Source organism: Saccostrea echinata, unplaced genomic scaffold, assembly GCF_033153115.1.
Source record: "Saccostrea echinata isolate AGI-Se365-2 ecotype Australia unplaced genomic scaffold, CSIRO_AGI_Sech_v1 ptg000056l, whole genome shotgun sequence".
Taxonomy (NCBI): domain Eukaryota; kingdom Metazoa; phylum Mollusca; class Bivalvia; order Ostreida; family Ostreidae; genus Saccostrea; species Saccostrea echinata.
In genome coordinates this window covers 2,186,283-2,211,883 of record NW_026889805.1, presented here as the reverse complement: position 1 = coordinate 2,211,883, position 25,601 = coordinate 2,186,283, and the positions used below count along the sequence as shown (strand labels likewise).

General features: G+C 34.0%; 1 protein-coding gene across 5 annotated transcripts; it reads left to right on the top strand.

The window, feature by feature from the left end:
* The first annotated feature begins 2,700 nt into the window (after positions 1–2,700).
* LOC133173069 (protein lev-9-like) lies at positions 2,701–23,494 on the top strand. Of its 5 annotated transcripts, none has more exons than XM_061307983.1 (14): positions 2,701–2,818; positions 4,293–4,360; positions 11,723–11,860; positions 14,082–14,276; positions 14,529–14,729; positions 14,986–15,165; positions 15,419–15,607; positions 15,834–16,007; positions 16,199–16,372; positions 16,519–16,606; positions 21,542–21,633; positions 21,825–22,004; positions 22,314–22,499; positions 22,864–23,494. In XM_061307983.1, the coding sequence occupies exons 2-14, from the start codon at positions 4,294–4,296 to the stop codon at positions 23,151–23,153; spliced, it is 2,154 nt and encodes a 717-aa protein (XP_061163967.1). In that variant the 5' UTR covers positions 2,701–2,818; position 4,293; the 3' UTR covers positions 23,154–23,494. The 5 variants fall into 5 exon arrangements, with proteins under 5 accessions (XP_061163967.1, XP_061163965.1, XP_061163970.1 ...); XM_061307981.1 differs by having other exon boundaries at positions 14,986–15,174; XM_061307982.1 differs by having other exon boundaries at positions 2,702–2,818; positions 14,986–15,174; positions 16,522–16,606.
* The last annotated feature ends 2,107 nt before the right edge of the window (positions 23,495–25,601 follow it).

Sequence of the window (25,601 nt, the reverse complement as noted above, 5' to 3'; positions counted from 1 at the left end):
AATATTTTGTCAATCGGGATTTGACTATCAGACTTGTTTATTCAATGCACACAGATTAGTCTCTTTGTTTATTTAACTCATGCAGAGGTGATAATTAGCCACAGGAAATCACCTCTCGCTTGAACGCACACAGTTGTCTAGGTACAGGTAACATAGCCTGGGGCGGTTAAGCATAGTGAAACACATAGATTTAGGGTTTAATTAAATATCATTTTAATAAAAACAAAAAAAATCAATACAGTGATATGATAAACTAACAACAAAATCGGAATTAATCCATGTTGATCTTTTTTTTAAAAACGAAAGTAGAAAACAACAAAGCATAGCTGCTGATTTTATCTGCTTGTAATAAAAATATTGTAAAGTTTACCGGTTAAAATAAGATGAAAATAATTTAGATGAAACAACAAAGTCTTATACCTCAAGTACACTGAATCCCCCCCCCCCCCATGTAATATCACAAGGGAATACCCACACAACACTGCCAAGGTTATGCAAAAGTTCATCATGATTATAACAATTTTAATTTTTGTTTGGGATAGGGGGTATCCTTGTTTTAAATAATTTATTATCTCAAGAGTAAATTTATTTCTTCAAATTGTTTTGTGTGTGTGAAATAATTAATCATCATGATGTCTAGAAAGTAGTTATTTATAGAAAATAAAATGACACTTCTGTTTAAAGTACATACCACAAACAAATTTTCTTATCTCTCTCTCTCTCTCTCACACACACACCCTCACACACACAATGCATTGCAATTTTTCAATTTAATGTCTAATTAGAAAATTCTAATTGTGTAAAATGTAAATATAGAATTTTACAAATGTTTCCTAGAAACTGAACAGTAACAAAATCTCATATATTTCTAAAACTTTGAAAAAAAATTTATTGCACTGAAAGTTGTACATTTTCACATTTTTCACCAAATTATGTGTCTTTTCAAACATAATGTTGTTAAACTAAACAGATATCACTTCTTTAGTGAGAGAGGTACCTATTTAAGGAAAAGATATTTGAATTTTGGAAGGAAAAAATTTGTTTGTATTATTTATTCTTAAATTGTATTAACAAGTGATATTGATATTAAAAATTTTAAAAAAAGGGGATAAACATTTATTTTCACGACAAAATGTCGCGAATTTAAAGCTTTGAAAATTGTCGTCACGCGCAAAATCCCCCATGGGAATTTTCAAAAGTTGGCATGTATGTAATTATAAATAAAAGAGGTATGATTAGAACAAAAATATTTTTTTTAAATCATTACAAATATGAGTGTTCACCAGAAAATAATATATAAATACTGCATGTAGTGCATACTACATGCAGTATTTATTATGTTACACTGAATGTTTTATACAAATACATATTACAGTGAACCGCGCTCATAAATTCTGCGCAGTCAGTATTTTTTGGAATAACATCCGTCGTCAAGCAATGTTGACTTGTTATGCAGGAGGGCGTGGTTTCATTATTCAGCGGGTAATAGTATACACTTATCCACTGGCTGTGAGTGGGATAGCTCTTTTATCAAACCCGCGACAGGAACTATTCCCCGAGGGCTTGCCCGAGGGGAATAGTTCCTGTCAAGGGTTTGATGAAAGAGCTATCCCACTCACAGCCAGTGGATAAGCGTTTTATTATACTGATGTATATCATAATTTCTGAGTGTTGTATTTACCTGATACTACAGTTCGATAGTTTAATCATGAAGAAAAAAAATAATTTATGAAAGTTTTGAACAAGTATTTGGAATAAGATAACACTGCTAGAATGAGCTGAAATCCTGATGACGTCACAATGCTACTGAAGTCAGGATGACATCATAAGTCTATAGATTGATTACAGGAAATCAAAATTGGCGGAAAAATTGCATGAAAATTTTCCGAGGGGTGGATAGCAAAAACTATACCCCGGGGTATAGCTTTGCTATGTGTGGAAATTTTGAGACTATAAAAATAGTTATTTTACCTTCTTAACTTTATATAGGAAACATTTTAACAGAAGTATAATAATGTTTTTTAACAAATGTTTCTCGATCGACGAATCAGATTCAACTAATTTACATGAAAGTTTAATAATATATATTGTTTCGAGTTATTAATTATCTCCCTAGAGACTAGGAAGATTTTTTTTTTAGTTTATGATACCCGTACTTTCTAAAGAAATTCCTGTAACGTATTATTATTCCTGTCCATCTTTTCATTTCTCCTCCCTCTACGTATTGAGAGGTAGCCATAAATGTTCTTTTCTTTTCTTTTCCTGTAGTCCTAGATGTGCACATACCCAGGAGAAAAGATGTGGTTTAGAAATTAAGCTTGTCACTGGAACATTGGATCAGAACAGTTCTATCCGATAGGACTGGCAATGTAATGTGGACGTGCAATAAGTTTTCAGAACTTTGACCAGTTAGAAATTCTGAGGAAGATTTCTTCCCAAGTATTTACAAGTTCAACAATGACCAAACTTGCAAAAATATCGCAATGTTGAATATATACGTCTAATCATATTTCAGAATCTGCATATGACATACATTTAACAGAAGGTGTAGGTGTGAGGGTTTGTGAGCAATCTACTCTTTTAAAAATATTTATCATTCCATGCAACAATGAAGTCTTTCATTAGCCACATGTTTCTAAATGTGGGAAATTTTGAAAAAAAAATAACCTCAAAATCTAGTTAAACAGCAGCGTAATGGTAATAAAACTGCAATTTTGATCGCAGCTTCTAGTTTCAGATAAAATTCGGTATCTGAAAATTCACATCTCGAATACCAGACCCATGTCGAAGTGATTTTGGAATCCAAACTACTTTTTCTGTAAGTATTTAAAGCTCAATTTCTCGAATTCTTTGTATTGTAAACGCTATTATGTGGATCATAGTCACCAAGCTTCCACTGCTTTTTTTCTTCTTGCGATATGAAGAATTCCATTTTTTTTTTATATTGATTATGCATTGATGTTATCATTTATCATCCACTAGTGTCATATTCACCAAAATAACGAAGGATCGGATTTTGTAATTTTCTCCAAAGGGATTTAAAATTTACCAATAGAAATTGCAGTTTAATTCACTCCACATAGTAGCACTATGTGAAATTCATCAAAACAATGATCATGAACATCGTTCTAGCTAGAATTTTCGCAAGAAGAAGCGAGAGAGGCTTACAGAATTTTACTATTTTTTGGCAAGAACAATAGAAGAGTTTTAAGAGTCACAGATGTATAAAGCGAGAGAGAGAATTGGTATATTTAAGTTTGTTGGCATATTTGTATGTTGACAGAAGATTCAAAGATGGTCCGATGGCAGATGGAGGGGGGGGGGGGGCGCTATTGGCACAAAGAGTCCGGGCAGTCCTATGTCGGCAGAAAGAGTTGACCAGAGACCTGAGAATAGTGTTTTCTTGATTACATACATACGCAGTTTGAAATAATTCGAATCTCTGTCCTAGTCACGAAATGCGAAACAAAAGCTTTCTGATCAACACGTACTTTCATCGTAATGAAAGTGGAAAAAAGACTCTAAATAACTAGTTTATTCCGATAAGCAAACAAGAAATATTTTTCATTCATAAATAGTGCTTCTGAAATTATTTTAAAGGAATTATATTTTAATTGATAAATATATTTTCTATAATCTCTGAAGAACTGTGTGTGTGTACTTCAGTTTTCCGCTATTGATGTCACTTTAAAAGAAGACGCTCTGTGCCGATGTGGGTCGAGTGTTAATGAAATGACAATTAATATTGATCACTATGATCATATAGCATGTCTTGGATTCATCATTTCCTTATTGCGCTCTCTGGCGGGGACCAAACAACCAGACTTAATCAGATCGGCGTCACCCCCAAGTACAGCATTCACACTAGTGATGATTGTCTATATTCTAGAAAGGATTCTATATTAAAAAAAAACAACATAGAATTATTTCGAGAGAAAAAAAAGAAATTAAAGGAAGCGTATAATTTATTGGCAAGTGATATTTTCTGTTTGGAATTCATCTTTCCTGGAAAGCTGTTTTAATGACCATCACGTTTCCTCAGACCATGACCAATGAAATCTTTAGATGATGGTTTAAACAGCTGATAATAGAAAACCAATCTGAAAATCCGTTTTTCCGCCGTTGAATTCCAACACAATGGCACAAATTGATCACGTTTGTATAACAGCTCTAATGACTGAATTCTTTCTGTTCAGACTTCGTTTAGCCTCTGTGTGAGCGCGTGTTGGGAATTTGACAGGAACCGCTATAGAATTAATTTCATCTCTGAAGACTGTGAATTTTTTTTCCAGAATGCGTCCGGATTTACATTTTCATCTTCTTTTGGTTCTACCTTTTACACTGCGTGTAGCCACCCAAGGTAGGTATAAAATATATTTATAAGAGACTGTATTTATGTATCGAGAACCCAACCTACAACTTTATTCTCCTATTCAAAATATGTCAAATAAAACTAAGAAATTTGAAACAAATTGATTTTGATTTATGTTTATGTCTGCACAAAACAGAAATCAACACAAAGAGATTTACAGTAGGAAGAAATTCCCAAAGCAACATTAAGAAAATAATAATTTGCCAGATGGGGAAAATGAGCTACGTGAATTTCAATGTAATGTCATTGATACTTGAGTAACTCATTCCATTAATAATCATTAAAAGATCATATTTAGTTACTTTGATCTCATTCTGGTCGTCGATAAACGAAAAATTAACCATTAAAACAGGGGAAACGCATATTCCTTTAATCTCAACTTTCCTTCTATCTGATCAATGTTGAAATGACGCTTGTATTTCTAGGAAAGCCCTGCATAACTGATGCACTGAAACTCACAAAGAATCTTGCGATATGTTAATTAGTCAATTGATACTCTCGTTCTGACACGCTTATGCTCTTGAAAGATTTTGCATTCTGTCAAATTCATCAAAAAGTTATATAATTAACTTCTAACAAAATGGAGGGAAATGGAAGCTATTAGCATCTGGAAATGATTTCGTTCGCATAGAAGAATACCAAAAGATCAGTGATTGATCGTTTTCTTTGACACACAGAAATATTGTTTGTTTCTCATGCACGCTACATACAGGTCATTTGAAGAATTATTCCGTGCCATAAACCTAAACCAAGATCTTTTCTAACCCTGCATATATCTCTGTAACACTGTATATATCCATGCAACACTGCATTTTTCTATGTAACATTGCATATATCTATGTAACCCTGTATATATCCATGTAACTTTATATATTCCATGCAAAACTACATATATTCATGTAACATTACCTATATCCATGAAACAATGAAAACGTCCATGTATCCCTGTTTATATCCATGTACCACTGCAGGTATCAATGTAACACTGCACGTATTCATGTAACACTGAACGTATCCGTATAACACTGCATGTAGTTATGTAAAACTGTATATCCATGTGACCTACATATAAGCATGTAACACTGCATATACCATATAACACTGCATTTTCCCATGTATCTCTGCATATACCCATATATCACTGCATGTACCCATATAACACTGCAGATATACCATTTATATAACACTGCATATGTACATGTAAATTCTCTTCACTGAAATTTAAAAATAAATATTTTTGCCCCCAAATAAATGCAGAAAAAGAAGGAAAAATAGAGAACGGCCAGAAAATTAACAAAACGTCTTATAAAATGAGTAACATTAGATTTGGGGAATTCATGCTAGTGATTAAAAAGTGACAACACAACAACACTTTCTGAATTTCTTATTCAGAGACAATCGTTGAGTATATTGAAATTGTATTACACAAAAGTAGATGATTTATTTTCAATATGCTTGTTATCAATAACAATGACGCCTCTTCCTGGTAAATCCGAGCCCCATAATCCGGACATTTCTTCCGTTTGCTTCCTCCTCGAGTCAACAGATGAAAACAACAGAGAGCTTTTTAGCTGCTTTTACGCAAAGTTTTTCTGTTGTAGGAGAAAAAATGTCCCACACTATTTTAGATACTGGAAGATTTATATCTGTCTATTTTTATATTAAGGAAATATTGCACAAAAATAAGTATTTTGATGTTTTACTGTGCCTTCATCAAATACAAAACATGGAAATGAATATATAAAAAAAAATGTGACAACAAATTGTTGAACGCTTGGGTTTAATAACATTTTACGATTAATTTTAAGCTGTGTATTTCGTTGGGTTTTTCTTGATTTTGTTTTGTTTTTCCTTGTGCTAATTACTCTAGAATTTTGATCTTAAGTTAGATGCAAGCACATAAAACTAATTAAAGGAATACATGTACCTTCTTTTTAAAGAATAGAAAAAAGCAAATAACGAGCCTTTGAAAATTGAAATTTCAGGACATCATCCCAAACCTAAACAAAACAAAAAAAAAATGCGTTTTTGGTTAATGTCAATTTTCTATTGGTTTTTGTCTTATTGGCGCTTTGAAATTACAGTGACGTAATTCAATATCAGATTGTCTGATTTTCAATTGCAAACACTGGCCAATTATAACTCTTTATTTTCGTAAATGTAGTAAATTAATCACAAAAAACAATCACAGCTGCCAAATGTAAAGGTTATTAAGTACAAGAACGTGTTGTTAATTTAAGTTCCTAAAATTTCACTGCTGAAGTCCAAAGATATATCTTTTTGTAACCAAATTCCAAAAATCGTTTACAAAGTTGCCCAGTGTTGTTAATTTAAATCTGAATGTTTGCTGTTTCTCTGCCATTTTTTTTTTCCATTCAGAACTCACTGTCCAGATTATTGTTGCACATTATATTTTCGTTCCGTTCTGTAAAAAAACAAAATTAAAGCAATTGATCAGTGCTATATTGTTATAAATTCTCAAAAATTATAAGTGTTTTAAGAAAAAAATTATTACAACTGAAATTCTCATGACTATCTGGAATTACCTTGAACCCTATGGGACAGTTTGACTTAGATGCTGAGAGCTGAGTTTTGCAGGTTTGCCGGGAGCTGAGGTACTTTTCTCTACTTATGAACATTTCCAGATCTCTCTCTTGATTGTGATTGTAGCAATGCCGTATAATTTCCCATGTCCAGGAGCCTTGTCTACTCGATATCGCGGAGGAATTCAAATTTCTACTTGAGAAAGAAAAAACACTCATCAAAAGTGTTAATTCTTCTGTCGGAACTCAATCTAGACTCAAGGCTAGTTCGCAAGGTTCACTTCTATTTGTAAATCTATTGAGGCTTGAGAGTGTTGTAATTGTTTTCGTTCTGGGCCTAGTTTCATTGATTAGAAAATGGAACCACAATTGTCATAACAATTGTTAAAGTTAAATGAACGCTATCATATCCACAGTATCAGAACATGAGGTCTCTCTCGAGTCCTATCAATATTAGTTTTAGACTTTCCAGATTTTATGACTGTTATTCTATCTCTCTGTTAGTACACAGTCTGCTTTTGTAAGACTCCATTGCATTGAAAGTAAAGTTATGTTACTGAGGCAGGCAACAAAGTAGTTTATTATCATTTAAAATGATCGCTACAGAAACATCCCTGATTTAAAAAATCACAAAATGCCGTTTTTATAACCATCCATTGAATAGCTTACAGATAAACCTATTAAAATAAAAACGAAGATCGATTAATAGAAACTCTCTAATAGCATCCAATCCATTTTAACATAAATCTTTCTTTTGTGAAAAAAGAAATCCATACTGTGTATTTAGCTTCCTAAGGGTACACAGAATGTTTCGTGAACTAACATTTACCTAGTAAACTCAAAATCAACGAAATGATACAGTATTGTCTGTGAATTGTCCGGTAACTATTCATACTATTCTGTTACGTATTTTTTGTTTTGGTTTCTGTCCTGTTTTATTCATCTGTAGGTACTGCCACAGTATTCAATGTTTCCTGTCTGGTAGTTATTAATACTATTTTGGTACAGTATTCTGTCGTTTCTTTCGGGTAGGTGTCCCCCGCTTTTCGAGAAGTGGTGTAAATCAGATGTGGATACTAAAGAATTCCAAGGAACTTTTGGAACATTTGAAATCACAAAATTTTACCAAAATCAAGAAGATAAAAACTTACGACTTTCAACTTTATATACAACTATTCCCCACGATAAATTAAAGTCCAGACCTTCTGAAGTCGTTGACGGCTGCTTTTTCAATAAAAATAGAACTCGTAAATTTACTTACCTTTTCATTGGTCATTTGCAAAATTACTTTGTTAAAAAACAATCTGATTGTACACAAGTACTCTGAAGTTGACTTTAAAAAGATGCTCGAGTTTCTGATTGACAGTATCTGTGTGGTTTGTGGAGGCCAGGTTTTCAAACAATCTATTGGAATTCCCATGGGTACCAACTGCGCCCCGTTATTAGCAGACCCTTTTTTGGTATTCATATGAAGCAGAATTTGTTTAAAATCTTATACGTGAAAAGAAGAAAACACTTGCTGTGGCCTTCAACTCGACATTAAGATATATCGACGACGTATTGTCAATTAATAATGGTTATTTCCATTTTTATGTCGATACGATATATCCCGGTGAGCTTGAGATAAAAGATACCACATAGTCTGACACATCTGTTTCATATTCGGATATTTTACTTGAAAAAGACGTTAACGGTAATCTAACAACAAAGCTTTATGACAAACGTGATGACTAACTTTTCAATCGTCAATTTCCCCTTACTAATACAGCAATATACCCTTATCACCTGCATACGGGGTTTATATCTCTCAGTTGACGCCAGCCCATCGCTCTACGTATAAACAATTCACTAAACGAGGTAAGTAACTGACAAACAAGTTGATGAAACAAGAATATCAGCAGTCTCGTTTAAAGTCATCGTTTCGTAAGTTCTATGGTCGTCAGCAAATACAATCTTTCATCAAGTCAAATGCTGACTGACGTTTTTTCATACTAATTGTTAGGCCATTATTTACAAGCTGAATTGTTGACGGATTTCCCCGTTATTTCCTGATAATGACAAGGAGCACACGGCAGGTGTGACCGGTCGGCAGGGGATGCTCACTCCTTCATGGCACCTGATCCCACCTCTGATGTCTTAGAGGTCCGTGTTTGCTCTGCTCCTATTTTGTATTGTTAATGGACGTTTGAGCCTGAATGCCGTACATATATTCATTCTGCCGTTTTTTCGGGCAGATGTCCCCCGCTTTTCTGGTACAGTATTCTGCCGTTTCTTCCGGGTAGTTGTCCCCCGCTTTTCTGGTACAGTATTCTGCCGTTTCTTTCGGGTAGTTGTCCCCCGCTTTTCTGGTATAGTATTCTACCGTTTCTTTCGGGTAGTTGTCCCCGCTTTTCTGATGCAATACTGTAAATTTAAATTTCACGTGTTCAATATTTCATGATTTCCTATGTTGTGCATTTCACAGTGGTTTTAATTTCACGATCACTGAATTTCTTATTATTAAACATTTGCTATTGAATGATGTATTCTAAAAAAAAGTCAAGACAGTAATTGTAAACAATTCAAAAAAAAAAAAAAAAAAAAAAAAAAAAAAAAAAAAAACGCATCAAGAAACTAGCTCTAACTTGCAATTGTTATAAGCTGGGATGATCTTGATTTTCAATGAATCACTATTTTACTTTTATAAAATACGAAAACATGCTTTTAAAATGTATAGATATAAAATGCTACATTATGTCGACAACATTCACGATGTCTTAATGTTCGCGGAAAATGCTTTGATCGCGAACATAGTGAATTTAAAACCACCACAATGTTTTCCACTTTTACAGTATTCTGTCGTTTCTTTCGGGTAGTTGTCTTCCGCTTTTCTGGTACAGTACTCTGTCGTTTCTTTCGGGTAATTGTCCCCCAGCTTTTTTTGATACAGTATTCTGCTGTAGGTATGCCCCGCTTTTCTGGAACAGTATTCTGCCTTCTCTCTCGGGTAGTTGTGCCCCGCTTTTCTTGTACAGTATTCTGCCGTTTCTTTCGGATAGTGTCCAACGCCAACAAGAAATAATGTAAAAAAAAATCCATGGTATGAAGAGTACCATAGAGTAAACAAGAAATACTGTAACAGAATCCACGGTATGAATAGATATCATACAGTAAACAAGGAATACTGCAGCAAAAAAGTCAGTCAGCATACAATATTGTAACAGATTCTACAGAATGAATAGTTACCGGACAGTAAACATACAATATTGTAACAGATTCTACAGAATGAATAGTTACCGGACAGTAAACATACAATATTGTAACAGATTCTACAGAATGAATAGTTACCGGACAGTCAGCATACAATATTGTAACAGATTCTACAGAATGAATAGTTACCGGACAGTAAACATACAATATTGTAACAGATTCTACAGAATGAGTAGTTACCGGACAGTAAACATACAATATTGTAACAGATTCTACAGAATAAATAGTTACCAGACAGTAAACATACAATAATGTAACAGATTCTACAGAATGAGTAGTTACCGGACAGTAAACATACAATATTGTAACAGATTCTACAGAATCATTCTGTTAAATATTTAGTGTTTTCTGTCTGTTGTCTGTAGAACTGTTATATTATTTTGTATTTATTATCCTATTATAATCATTCAGTGCTATATTTATCTCAGTAAGGTCCCTAGTGAGATATGTATACAGTAAAAACTCGTTTAGTACTAACACGGATATAACGAATTTACGGATAAAGCGAAGTTTTTTGCAATCCCCGGCGAAATTCTTAACAATTCCTTGTAAAATATTACGGATATAACGAATTCGGATATGATGAATTTACGGTTGTAGCGAATCGATTCTGTGTCCCCTAGAAGTTAAAAATAACGAAATTTACATCTTTTATAGCGAATTTTTAAAGAATTTAGTTTTTAAAATATTGAACTGACATTTACTTTGTAAGTATATATATTTAGAAATCAAAGGTAAATTTTATATTTTATACTTCCCTAAATACATTTGATAGTCATACTTCAAGGAAAAAAATCTATATTGCGAAGTCGCTATATATACTTTAATGAATTTGTTATTTTAGGAATGACTCTAATTCTTGGCCAAATTATTCGAGTATAACCTGGTTTGGGCCAGTTTACGCTTTATAATCCACGAAGAGGATTATAAAACAGCGTAAACTGACCCAAACCAGGTTATACTCGAATAATTTGGCTAAGAATTAGAGTCATTCCTTATAATTTAATTTTAAAATCATTAAATAATTATGGGTGTAAAATTTCGTTGCTTTTTATTAGTTCAAATTTGCCGCTCAATAATACAACCGTAGTAACGGAAGTGATGGGAAGCGAGGGGAGGTAAAAACTGATATATAGGCCTAGCAGCCTTGTTGTTTGTTTACATGTGGTTAGATCGAATTATTGTTTGAAGTTAAAGGTACATTTATTAAATCTGGAATTTTCCATGAATCCCGAGGACTGGAAATGAGAGGATTGTATGGATACAGATGATTCAGCTGGTTGTCAGAGGGGTGTGTCCCCATACCAAACCAGGTTATACAGAAATAATATGTGTTCCTTTTTGGATATTAACCAATCAGAGGCTAGAATACAAACAAAATTAAATTATACGGATATAACGAATTACGGATATAGCGAAGTAAATTCTCAGGTCCCCAGAACTTCTCTATAACCGAGTTTTACTGTATTGAGAAGTCTTACACATAGGAAGAGAGGATGAATTAGTATATGTATTTTCTATAAATATTTTTCTTTAGTATTAAAACTGTCTTTTTCAGATTACACATGTCCGGACCGTCAACCTGTGACTGGCCGGGAATGTCAGAAGGCGTGTCACCCAGAGGACAATCCGTGTAAGAGTGGGAGGAAGACGTGTAGATGTGATGGGAACTGTGGATATAGCTGTATCAACCAAAGTAGGTGATCAGAGATGTTATTCATTTAGTGAGGAATTGTAGATATAGCTGTATCAACCGAAGTAGATTATCTGAGAATGCGTTCATTTAATAATTTATATATATGGATAGATCATGGACCTAACACTCAGATACTGGATTGTTATTGATTTTATTTCATATATATTTTTTATATTTATGGATCTAACACCTTCAAGGTCTAGATAGCTACTAATCGTCGTGCCCTGTTTATATATAATGCCTTAAATGTATATGTATGGCGTATTGATGTTTGAAATCAGCTTAAATTGTCTGTCAGACATTCTCGCACTTAAAGTACAAAAATATCATTTATCAATGGTGATAATCCAAAGACATTGTCAAGTGTTGGAAACACTTCAAACAATAATATCAAAGCTATACTTATATATTTAAGTACTCATTTAGCCTTTTTCTTTATATATACATGTAAATGGAAAATTCATTTCTCCGATGACTTGTAAAACTAATCCCTCTTACAAAAGTATCTTCTTCTCAGCGAATGCATTTTAGGCAGGGAGGAGTTTTAATTTATAGATTACAGATATTAAGCCAAATAAAATAACAGACATGAAAATTATGAAAATAAAATAAGGAAGTCATCATGTAAAATTAAGCATAAAAGATTAATTAAATCTGCTACACATATAAATCTAGCCCACATTTTAAATAAAAAGGATAAATATAAGATTTCTCATGATTTGTAGTTGAATATATCTTTTCCAATGAGTTTTGTGTTTTTTATCTTCGAGCCTTTGCAAAATCTGCTATAATTTGTAGCTGGATATGACTTTTATCAAACAAGATTATCAGCAGTCTCGTTTAAAGTCATCATTTCGTAAGTTCTATGGTCGATACAATGACCTTGTCAAAAAATACATTCTATCATTAAGTCAAATGCTGACTGACTTTTTTCATACTAATTGTTAAGTGATGAATTAAAATAAAGTTGAGTCCTATATAAAACAGTGTAAAACATTGGTTGTGAAGTATTAAACATGGGATAAAAAGAATCTCCCATGATTTGTAGGTTGATATGACTTTTATCCAACTTGTTGTGTGTTTTTATCCCCTCGCCAAGGCTCGGGGATAAAAAACACACAACTCATGGGAGATCCTATATTATACTGCGAGCGATACTGGTAAAACATCTTTTAAATGTTGGCCGATACTGGTAAAAACATCATTATACGATGTGTGATACTGGTAATACATCCTTTATACGGTGGGTGATACTGGTGGAACATCTTTTGGCGATATACTGGTAAAACATCCTTTATACAGTGGTGGGCGATACTGGTAAAACATCCTTTAATCGGCGGGAGATACTGGTAAAATTATTTGAATACGGTGGATGACACTGGTACATCATTATTTATACAGTGGGAGATACTGGCAAGACATCCTTTATATGATGAGCTATACTGGTAAAGCATCTTTTACACGGTGGGCGATACTGGTAAAACATCCTGTATACAGTGGGCGATACTGGTAAACATCCTTGATATGGTGGGCTATATTGGTTAAACGTCCTTTATGTAGTGGCCGATACTGGTAAAACATCCTTTATACAGTGGGTGATACTGGTAAAACATCCTTTATACAGTGGGTGATACTGGTAAAACATTCTTTATACAGTGGGTGATACAGGTAAAACATTCTTTATACAGTGGGTGATACTGGTAAAACATCCTTTATACAGTGGGTGATACTGGTAAAACATTCTTTATACGGTCATCTTTCTTGGTCCCTATGTAAACGATGTCTCTTTAAGGTAATAGATTGGTCTTGATTAATTAACAGTTCCCTTAACACTTTAAGACACTGCAAAGTTATATACCTTATCTATTAAGGGACCTTTAATAAATAACTTTTGATGGGTCCTGCAGAAACTGGTATTATCAGGTTTATGTTTGGTATTATCAGGCTTATGTAATGGAAAGCTATAAATCTAACACCTCAAGGTTACAGTGCTATTATGATGGCTGATCGGAATCTTTTCCCTAATGGATGTAAATCTAAATCTAATATTCTGAAAATTAATGTTCTACATAGCCTCTTTCTCTATATATTGACAATAATATATAACTTAAAGGTTCCATATTGAATTCATCACTTTGTGAGTCAGTCCTAAAAGATCGACTTCTTTTTTATATCCGTAGAAAAACAGGATAAATTATACTTCTATACTTACTTTTTACAGATCACAGATGTGAGAAGTTGGAGAAGACAATTCCCAATGGCCGGGTTGACATCAAGCCCCAGAACATGTTCGGAGGGATCGCCACTTATGAATGTGACTGGGGGTATGAGATCCAGGGTCAGAAGGACAGAGTGTGTCAGGGGGATGGTCAGTGGGGAGGAGAGGCTCCTAAATGTGTCTTATCGAAAGGGAGTGGTATGTGTATATTTCAGATCCCAAGATGCAACCAAATAATTGACGCCTTGGAAGACAAGGTTTAGGGGATACATTTGATTATCTTTGATGAATAAAATAAATGATGAATGTGAAAAATACATACATAAAGTGTCCACAGACAACTGTACATGATTTTAATGCACATGTAAGTAAATGTATTGATCGTATTTTCAATATTTTAATGGCATTCTCTTAAATGTAGTTTTAACTTTAATATTCATATTAATAAAGACAGAGAAGGTTGTGGATCCCCACCCAAAATAGACTTTGCTACACATAATGGCAGAGAACTTGGCCCGGGGGAGAGGTATCCCTCAGGAACTATGTTGCAGTACTCTTGTAACAAGGACTACATGAAAAACCCGGATAACGTGGAAAGGGCGTGGTGTATTGTGGGCGGCGAGTGGGTTGGACCAAAAATGACCTGTCAGGGTAGGTCTTTGTTATAAAGTATTTATGAAAACAAATTTTCTTTATGGCTGTTTTTTGTTGTTGTTTTTTTTTTCTTATTAATATCTGGACATATACGCTGGTATTTTCAAGTGCATTACATTCATTACATTCAAAATACTGGAATATAAACCATAAATAGAATGCTATGTATGAACTATGGAGGATCCTTAAATGGTCTTTACGTTCCTTAAATACTTGAATTAACTCTCTGACTTCTGTCCATTTTCCTCGTCAGCTGCTGGATGTCCCAAACCCCCAGAACCGCTTAACGGTGGAGTCATCATCCCCGCCTCCACTGGAGTCAACTCCAAAGTTCAGTACTTCTGTAATCCGGGCTATTATCTTGCCGGAAGGTCAGAGCGCACCTGTCAATCAGACAGCATGTGGGAGGGAGAAGAGCCTCGATGTGAAAAAGGTGGGAGCGGTGAGCCATTTTTATGAATGTCTACTTATTTTATCGCGGTTTGATTTTAAGGGGATTAGACTTCCTTCAAATTAAGAGTGCTACTGAGTACATGTAAATTTTAATTTCATGATTATGAAAATGCAAATATGATTATATTTTTTAAACACGCGCACACAATCCCATATCTGCGTGTTATGAAACTGAAAGATACATTATTTTACATATAACAATGTTTTTTGCAAACTACTTTTAAAATTTCAAGAAACCTGTGGCCGTCCACCATATGTCGATAGAGCTTTCCACGACTCTGGTGACATAGAGAGGTTCCCGGTGGGGTCTCAGATCCAATATCGGTGTCAGGAGGGATTTATGCTAACGGATCGGTACGCCAACAGCCGCGCAGTGTGTGAGCGGGGTGAAAGATGGGAGGGACCACGAATGTCCTGTAAACGTGAGTACACCCATGAAGTTTGATGGCACATTAACGAAATTGTGTGCAGTTATATACCTATTTTAATTTGAAACATTAATTTAATCTCTTTAAAGTCAACTTTCCAACATAAAAATCTTGTTTTTTAACACTGATTAATATTGCAATACTTAACAACTATAAAATATTCATGTGAAAAATGACTTATTATCCTCATGTTATTTCACAAAGATATCTTTTATTTTAGCGGTTGAGTGTGGATTTCCCTATACAGTAGAGAATGGTCATATTGAGGGTATAGACTTTACGTACCCTCATTCCGTCAGATTTGTGTGTCGGGAAGGCTACAAACTGATAGGGAACGAGACTTCAACATGTCAAGCAAATGGGCAGTGGTCCTCAGAGTCCCCAAGCTGTGTGGGTAGGTGATAGAAATAGTGTCAAATCAAACTCCTTGGATTTCCTGTTCTGTAACCCATATTGCCTCCTACCTACAAATTAACCAATCTGTTTTATTTATTTTAACTCTAAAAAGCATAAAGGATTTTCATGGAGTACGTTTTTTTAGTTTGTAGACATTTTAGAATCTGTGCCCTTTTTGCTTTACTCTAGCGATTGACTGTCCAATCCTAAAGTCCCCCGTGGGTGGGAGAATACGGGGTTCCGGGAACGCTTTTGGCACCGTCCTTCGATTTGAATGTGACGCAGGCTTACAGCTTGAGGGTTCCATTGAAAGACGCTGTATGGAAAATGGCGAGTGGAGCGGAAACGACGTTAGCTGTACAGGTATGTGATCAAACTAAATCCCTGGATCAAGAACTATACTTCAAGGTAGGAGGCAATTGGGTTATATTTCATGTGAAGAGCCTTGTGAAGTTTTGTAGAAGAGGCTGTATCAAATTATCAATAGAATTCTTTTCTTATCTCTAAAGCAGAAATTGACTGTGGTTATCCGAAGAACTTTTGGAATGGTTACGTTCTGGGAGAAAAGACAACTCTTGGATCTACACTATTCTTCAGGTAAACATAGGAACAGGTTCCGGGGCCATAAACCTTAGACGAGCTCACTTTTGATCCCAGTCTTACTTTTACCGAAGGAATTAATAGTAGAAAAGGTGAGACTGAGATCAAATGTGAGCTCATCTAAGTTTCATGGCCCCGGAGCCCGAAATAAGAAACTAATTCATATCAGTGAAAAAGTATTATCACTTCCGGTGTCAGACCATGCTTTATTGTAAATTTATGGAAGATAACTTACAGAGAAAAGAGTTTCGAAGTTTTTCTGAGTATACACATACTTTATATATTATAGTTACCTAGCTATCTTCCAGAAAACTTTAAAACAAAACAATGAAAACAATGAAAAACATTAAATTTAACTTTCCTCTAACGATTATAAATATATTATCAGGTTTTGTTTTAACTATGAATTTCTTGAGACATTTTCAAAAGCATAGTTAACCAATGGCTGTCAGCTATGCAAAAAAATTTCACAATTCCTCCTGATATCATAATCAGTTTTCCTGTGTTTGTCTAGAAATCACATTGATTTGTTAATTTCTTCGATTTCTTTTTTGAAGCCATGTTTGATTTAAGCTTCTCATCCATCATCTTTGTTAAGCTTCAAAGAATCCAATCATCTAGGTTAATTATACCTATAACAGAAAATTTAGACCACATACAGATGTGTAAGGTCCATTTTCCTTTCCAACATATCAGATTCATTCTTTTTGGACAATCCTGTTTACTTTCCCTTACTTTATATAACCATTCCTCAACTAGAATTTTTATATGAAAGAAAACTGCTTCTTCAAAATAATGGAAGTCGAAAAATTTTCATATTTTGTGATTGGTCATCAACAAAATAACTTTGTTAAAATGACTCTGCTTCCACACACAAGTACTCTAAAATTGATTTTAAAAGGATTCTGGAGTTCCTTATTGACAACCTTTATGAAGTCTTCTGAGACCAGGTCTTCCAACAAACTGTTGAAATTTTGATGGGCACTAGTTGTGCTTCTTTATTAGCCCACCTGTTTTTATATTCCTACGAAGCAGAATTTATTCAAAAACTTCTACATGAGAAGAAGAAAACACTTGCTGTAGCCTTCAACTCTTCATTTAGATATATCGATGACGTTTTGTCAATTAACAAAAGTGACTTCCATTCATGACCCGTGGGTTCAATCCCCTGCCGCGACTTACGTCAGTCAATAAAATAAATAGGTAGCAACCGTTCCTTCGCCAAGCGCTCGGCATTTTGAAGTGAAAGTTGTGGGTCTTTCGGATGAGACCTTAAAAACCGAGGCCCCATGTTACGGCAGGCAAGATCCTTCACTGCTCAATGGCCCTGAGCGCCAAGTTAAGGACCAAATCCTAAGCCCTTCACCGGTATATGGTGAACTTGAGGTAAAAGACACTACAAACTCTGCCACATCTGTTTTATATTTGAATGTTTTATTGACTATAGGCAATAATTACCAACTAACGACGAACGACATGACTTCAGCTTTTCTTTCGTCAATTGCAATTGTCCCTTATTTTGTAGTAATATTCCGCTATCACCTGCATATGGTGTTAACGTCTCTCAACTTATTTGATAGTCAAAAGTATGCTCTGTTTACGATCAATTTTTAAACCGAGGCTAGATGAGTTGTTGTTACAAGAATTTACAGGGATTTCAACTATAAAGTACCTCGTTTAAGTCAACTTTAAATTCTATGGTCGTTTTAATGACTTTCTAGCAAATACCTCTCAGTGGGTCGTACTTTGGCTGACGTGTTTCATACCAATTGTTAGGCCTTTGTTTTATAGTAAATTTGACTACGGAATGTCCTGTCTACCTGATTTAATGCATAGTGCTCACGGCCGGTGTGAAAGGTCAACAGGGGATGCTAACTCCGCTAGGCTGCTGATCCCACCTGTGGAATTTTCAGGGGTCCATGTTATATGCCGTGTTCATAGATTTGTATTGTTTGACGATTTCTTTTTGAGAGATCGATCACTGTTCTTTATGTTTGCTTTTTTCACAATTAGATTTTTTAGATCTATCATTATTCGTTATCTTCATTGCAAAATATTCCTGGGAAGGACTTTATTTTTGTTTTACATTTTGGTATTTAGCATAGAAATTATACTCGCTACTAAAGTGTCCTTCAAATCTTTTTGAAATCATAGATTTTTAAAAGATTTTCAAGACTATCTTCAACATTTTCTTTGGCCCAAATTGTGTACAAGAACTAAATAGAGGTATTCATATCTGTTAATTTCTTCCGGTCTTCTTCAATCAATAAGTCACGAACTTCTCTCTCAAGGCTCGCTAAATGCAAGGCCTTATTCCTTTTTTTCTTTCCATACGTAAACGTCTTTAAATTATTATATACTGTAAATCTTACTGTGGTGTTGGAAGAAGTGGTTAATTGTTGTTGACATTTTAAGGCTGACGATACGTTCGTCGAATATCTGGTTTGCATTCCTTTGTAATACCGTGTAAGTGGAATTTTTAGCGAGACGCAAATTTAGCGATTTGTCTCAAAAACTCAGTATTTGATTTTAGCGAAAAGTAATTTTAGCAATTTTATAGTGCATAGAAAGATAATGGTAATGTTTAATGCGGAATAAATTGTTAGCGATATTTAATTTAAGCTATCTCAACACCCTCGTTAAAAATGCCAAAATTGAATTCTCGCTAAAATTTCTGCTTATACGGTATACTACAAATCTTTTTAATTATCATTATATTTTGATTTCTAAACTATTTTCAAAATGTCTGAGAATTATATAAACCAAAAATGGCATTATTAGCAGTTCAAGTGATTTCCAGTATAGGATTATATAGGAAATTCCATATTCCGGAATCTTGCACAAATGCCTGGTAATGTACCACAATTTTTTTCTGAGGAAACGTCTTAAAGTAGCAAAATTTCAATCACAAATTCTTGGGGAAAATTATACATTTTTGAGGAACGTGTCGTCTGACCTTATGTTTTTATCTGTGATGTCTTGTTTTGTCTTGTTTTTAGTCATATCACAACGGAAACAACATAAACCGAAAGCGTTCATGTTGTTTCCTTTGTGTATTGTGAAGAGTACATTGATACTGTTTCTACTTTAGTATTATGAGGACGGTTGGTATTGTTACTGTTTCTGTTTTAGTACTCTGAGGGCGGTTGTTAGTGTTACTGTTTCTATTATTATTATTCTGAAGTTACTGTTTCTATTTTAGTATTCTGAGGACTGTTGATGTTGTTATGTTGTTACTGTTTCTATTTTTAGTATTCTGAGGACAGTTGATATTGTTACAGTTTCTATTTTTAGTATTATGAGGACGGTTGATACAGTTTCTATAACTGTTTCTATTTTTAGTATTCTGAGGACTGTTGATGTTGTTACTGTTTCTATTTTTAGTATTCTGAGGACGGTTGATGTTGTTTTTATAATTGTTTCTATTTTTAGTAATCTGAGGACGGTTGATGTTGTTTCTATAACTCGTTCTATTTTGAGTATTCTGAGGACAGTAGGTGTTTCTGTTACTGTTTGTATTTTTAGTATTCGAAGACGGTTGATATTAGTACTGTTTCTATTTTTAGTATTCTGAGGACGGTTGATGTTTCTATAACTGTTTCTATTTTTAGTATTCCGCGGACGGTTGATATTGTTACTGTTTCTATTTTTAGTATTCTAAGGACAGTTGATGTTGTTACTGTTTCTATTTTTAGTATTCTGAGGACGGTTGATTTTTTTCTATAACTGAGTATTCTGAGGACGGTTGATAATGTTACTGTTTCTATTTTTAGTATTCTGAGAACGGTTGATGTTGTTTTTATAACTGTTTCTATTTTTAGTATTCTGAGAACGGTTGATGTTGTTTTTATAACTGTTTCTATTTTTAGTATTCTGAGAACGGTTGATGTTGTTTTTATAACTGTTTCTATTTTTAGTATTCTGAGAACGGTTGATGTTGTTTTTATAATTGTTTCTATTTTTAGTATTCTGAGGACTGTTGATGTTGTTTTTATAACTGTTTCTATTTTTAGTATTCTGAGGACTGTTGATAGTGTTACTGTTTCTATTTTTAGTATTCTGAGAACGGTTGATGTTGTTACTCTTTCTATTTTTAGTATTCTGAGGACGGTTGATTTTTTTTATAACTGTCTCTATTTTTAGTATTCTGAGGACGGTTGATATTGTTACTGTTTCTATTTTTAGTATTCTGAGGACGGTTGATGTTGTTACTGTTTCTACTTTTAGTATTCTGAGAACGGTTGATGTTGTTTTTATAACTGTTTCTATTTTTAGTATTCTGAGGACGGTTGATACAGTTTCTATAACTGTTTCTATTTTTAGTATTCTGAGGATTGTTGATAGTGTCACTGTTTCTATTTTTAGTATTCTGAGGACGGTTGATGTTGTTTCTTTAACTGTTTCTATTTTTAGTTTTCTTAGAACGGTTTCTATTTTTAGTATTCTTAGGACCGTTATATTGTTACTGTTATTATTCTGAGGATGATTCACATTGTTTCCGTTGTGTTTCTTGAAGACTACATTGAACTGTTTCTAAAGGAATAAAATTGATGTTCCTATCTACGGTTTGTCGTCAAGATGACAAATTTCGAAAGATTTAAGTTGCATCTTGGGACACATTCCATGTTGTTTCTGGCAAAGCATTGTGAGGACTTCAGTTATGATGATTTTACTTAAGTTAATCGTGAAGATTATATTTGATTAATCTGAGTTGTGTAAGACCACGTTTTATGTGTCTGGTTTAGTTGTAGCTTGTAGAAATCCTTGATAAGCATTTTTAGGAATACAATGATATTTTCAGTTAATCGTGAGGATTATACCTGATGATCACATTTGATGTTTTTTAGCTGTATCTTGCGCACAATATTTACCAGTAATGTTATTCTTAGTTGTGCGTTATGAAGACTATAACTAATATTGTCTCTATTTTAGTTGTATAGTTAGAACAACTTTTGATGGTCCGTACTTTGAGACGAAGTGTTTGAGTAATGGACAATGGTCAAATCCGCCGCCGACCTGTTGGGGTGAGTACCTTTTTGTGAAAGTACTTCTAGTCACCTCATTTTTCTTCAGCTAACAGCTATTTCAAAGTAAATTTCTCTTACCTTTTATTTTTTAATCCATAACCATATCCAAAGTCCTTGACCAGGCTGACCAGACCAAGGGGAGATTATCTGTTGAGTTTGCTCAAATGTTTCCCTATCCTATTTATCAGGTCAATGTTCGATTCCAAATATTGAAAACGCGGAAGTGCAGGGGTATCCTGTAGGAACATGGATAAATCACGGGAGCACTTTTGAGTACAACTGTAAAAATGGACTGGTCCCCATAAAATCACGGATTGTGACATGTTATAATGGGACCTTTACTCCTAGCACCCCTAAGTGTGTTCCAGGTAATGCAGCTTCAGCACATTCAATTCAGTTTTGGAAAGGCGTGTAATATATAAACTGAATCAAGAACTATATCAAATCTCTTAAACCCATGACATGACATAAGCGTTCTGCTTTGAGATCAGGGAATTAATCATAAATTCATTGCTCTAAGCACATGGAAGACAGATAATAATCCTTTTTGTTATATTTGTTTTATAACTTTAGAAACATTTTGATTTTCATTGCTTAATATACAATTAGAACAATATCTGAAGAACTGAAATAATCAATATTCCTTTCTGTGATTTAAATTATTATCATATCAATAGCACCTTGTCCATCGCCACCACCCCATGTACAGAATGGTATACGACTTTTCATTGGTCAAGAGCACGGGCGAAGGGCGCGTTACATTTGCAATAACGGCTTCATACTGAGAGGGATGAGCCAGAGCTCACCTTTTCTTATTTGTGACAAGGGAAAATGGACCGGTGGTAATCCAAGATGCGAGGAATGTGAGATATCATCTTTTTTTAATTCTTTTTAAGATTGGTTTAAATTTATTTCACAGCATGATTGATTCATAAGGGGTTGGAAGTGTCTTCAAGAATTCTTCAAATAAAATGAACGAAGGGTGCAACCGTGGAAATCTTATAAAACAAAACAGAAGTTATCTTTCTTTGTCAATATTCTATCAGCTCCAGTCTATATATTCACATAAATATCTCTGAATCGTATTAAAATTTTATTCTTTTTGTGTGAGCAAATGCACGTATTCCTTTTCACTTCACCCAAAGGTGTCACCCGAAGCAACTATTGAATCTCTATTTATTGTGAAAGCAGTATTTTTTTCTATTCCATCATACTTTTCTTTTGTAGTTTTTTGTCCTAACCCCCGGACTATATCAAATGGAAAAATAATCAAAAAGGAACCAAAAAATCTTCGGTTCAACTTCCCTCCATACGTAACAACGATAAAGCACGGGCAGAGGCTGGAATTCCAGTGTGACCCGGGGTATGAAATTTCCGGGGCCAGTGGCGCCACCTGTATCAATGGACACTGGATTCCCCCTCTTGGCGACTCTGATTCTCATTGCAAACCTCAACAGTACCTTCCTCTACCCCGTCTGTGGACCCCCAAACCAGACAAGAACTTTTATGAAACCTGAGAAACTAAATCATTCATCTAAATAAGGTCTATTCAAACCTTCCTCGTCATTGTCAAGGCGTCATGAAACAGATTAATCTCAGTGCCTTTCCAAGAAGTGTCTTGATGCAGTGTTAATCTCCGTCATTGTAACTTTATATCACCTCTCATTCTTTGTATACACGTTCATCAAAAGGGAACAGTAATATGCATAAAAACACTATTAATGTTGAAATGCATTTTATAAATTTAACATATTTCTTGTAAATTAATTTATACTGAAATGGTTGTGTAAAGTAGCTTAAGGAAACAAACGTTACAGTAGTAAGTAATAGAGACAATTAAATAATAATGGTACAATTAGTTAGAGTTTAGAAATTTTATTTTGAATCATATTTGATTCTTTTTATCTTTGAAGTTTTTGTTATCATAGAGTTAAATTTGCTTTTAAAATTCTAAATAACTTTTTTTCTGGATAGGCAATAATTCTATTCAAGAGATAACTTTGATTGAAGGGACAGTTATAGTATTACACTCACCTGCCAGAAAGCAACACTTCTCTTTCTAAGCAATGTCCATATTTACACAAAAATTCTGTCTATATCTTAAGATACTTAATATACTACTAATCGCTAGATAAGCATTTCAAATTATTTCTGCGAGTCCCTATCATTGTTTTTGGTATAGATTATTAGACAAATAATTAATTTGTACCTTTCAGTCAGTTTAGACAGTATAAAACATTTTCATCTTCAATACATGTTTACCTTTTACATGAACAGGTGGATATTTTTCTCTAGGAACAGGTGAGAAGCCTACCTTTACCTGGGAAACCTACCTTTACCTGTTTGAAATATACAGTGGATGTCACAGAATCTTAATTTTCTTCACATTAGTTCATCGGTTGTTTCCAATTACACAAAATATTGCTGTATTCATGGAAATTTTCGACTCTTTTTATTTTCGCCCCTTTGGCCTTCGTAGACGAGAAAGTGGCCAAATTGAAAACGGGGTGAAATCAAAGGAGACAAGAGTTTATTCTGCATGAAAAGAAAAAGTCTCTTGCTGTTGCCTTCAGTTCGACATTTAGAAATATCGACGACATTTTATCAATTGAAAATATTCATTTTTATTCCTACGTTGATTCGATATATCACATTGAACTCGAAATAAAAGATACCACAGAGTCTGGCACATATGTTTCATATATGGATGTTTTAGTAAAGAAAGTCATTGATGGCAAACTGTCAACTAAACTTAATGATAAACGTGATGACTTCATTTTTCCATCGACAACTTCTTTTATTTATGTAGCTATATACCATAATCACCCTCATATAGAGTTTTTGTCCCCAGCTTGATTCGATATACAAGAGTGTGTTCTACTTATGAACAATATCTAAAAAAAAAAAAAGTAGGCTATAAACAAATAAGTTGATGATTCAAAGATATCAACAATTTCGTTAAAAGTCAACATTTGCAAATTCTATGGTCAATACATTTGCAAATACAATCTGCCGTTAAGTCGAATGTTGACTGACGTCTTTCATACTAATCGTTAGGCCATTATTTTCACACTGAATTGTACACGGATTTTCCATTTACCTGATCATGACAAGAAGTACACAACGGGTATGACCAGATGACAGGGGATGCTTATTCCTCCATGGCAGCTGATCCCACCTCTGTTTTCAGAGGTCCATGTTGGCTCTGCTGTTGTATAAAGTGTACAAATGTACGTTTTGATGTTACTGACTTCAGTATACAGTTCTATCCGAGTTTCATCTTTTATGTTTTAGTTTATCGTGAGGAATAGTTTCATAAAATGTTTAAGAAAGCCATACATTTGGATATTTGGAATTCTTTAGATTTCTAATTATATAAAAGTGCTTTGGATTTTTTGAGAATCCACATTTGATTACACCACTTATTGCATATTTGTAGCAGAGTATGTCTGAAGTTTCTCCGTAGCAGCAGTTAATATCTTTGTGGGGGTTGATAAAACATTTAGTTGACCCTGCAATGTATCTTTGTAAGGATGTTCATGAAGTTTTGGAATCCAGTAGAGGTGCTGTAAGTCAAAGTCACTTACGTTGACTAGTATGTTAAAAGTATTTCTAGCTAAATTCTAAAGAATTTCAACTTTTGAAAGGGAACTGTGAGAATAGGTTGGATTACCAGATGTGGAATTAAAGCCAAGTTCTTCTCAAAACAGTTGTAACAGTGAGCCGTACAACAAAGCCTTGTCAATTGGAAACAATATACATGTAACATGTTGTGCATGTAGTCTTTCTTTTATCTCTTCCAGTCTTCTAATGAACATTTTATTATTAAAAAATGCATTCTTAATTTTGAATTTGTAAACTTTAAGCAACGTTTTTCGATAAACACGTTGCGAAGAATATCTTAATATGTGCGAAATGCATTTCGCACTTAGCCTGTTGTCAAGTTCCCGGAAGTACATAAGCTT

What these genes read in the sequence shown, in the direction of transcription:
- LOC133173069 (XM_061307981.1), top strand. Translation starts at nt 4,294, where the DNA reads ATGCGTCCGGATTTACATTTTCATCTTCTTTTGGTTCTACCTTTTACA. An exon ending in ATGTGAAAAAGGTGGGAGCG is followed by an intron (nt 15,175 to 15,418) that starts GTGAGCCATTTT and finishes TAAAATTTCAAG; the next exon opens with AAACCTGTGGCCGTCCACCA. An exon ending in TCCGCCGCCGACCTGTTGGG is followed by an intron (nt 21,634 to 21,824) that starts GTGAGTACCTTT and finishes CCTATTTATCAG; the next exon opens with GTCAATGTTCGATTCCAAAT.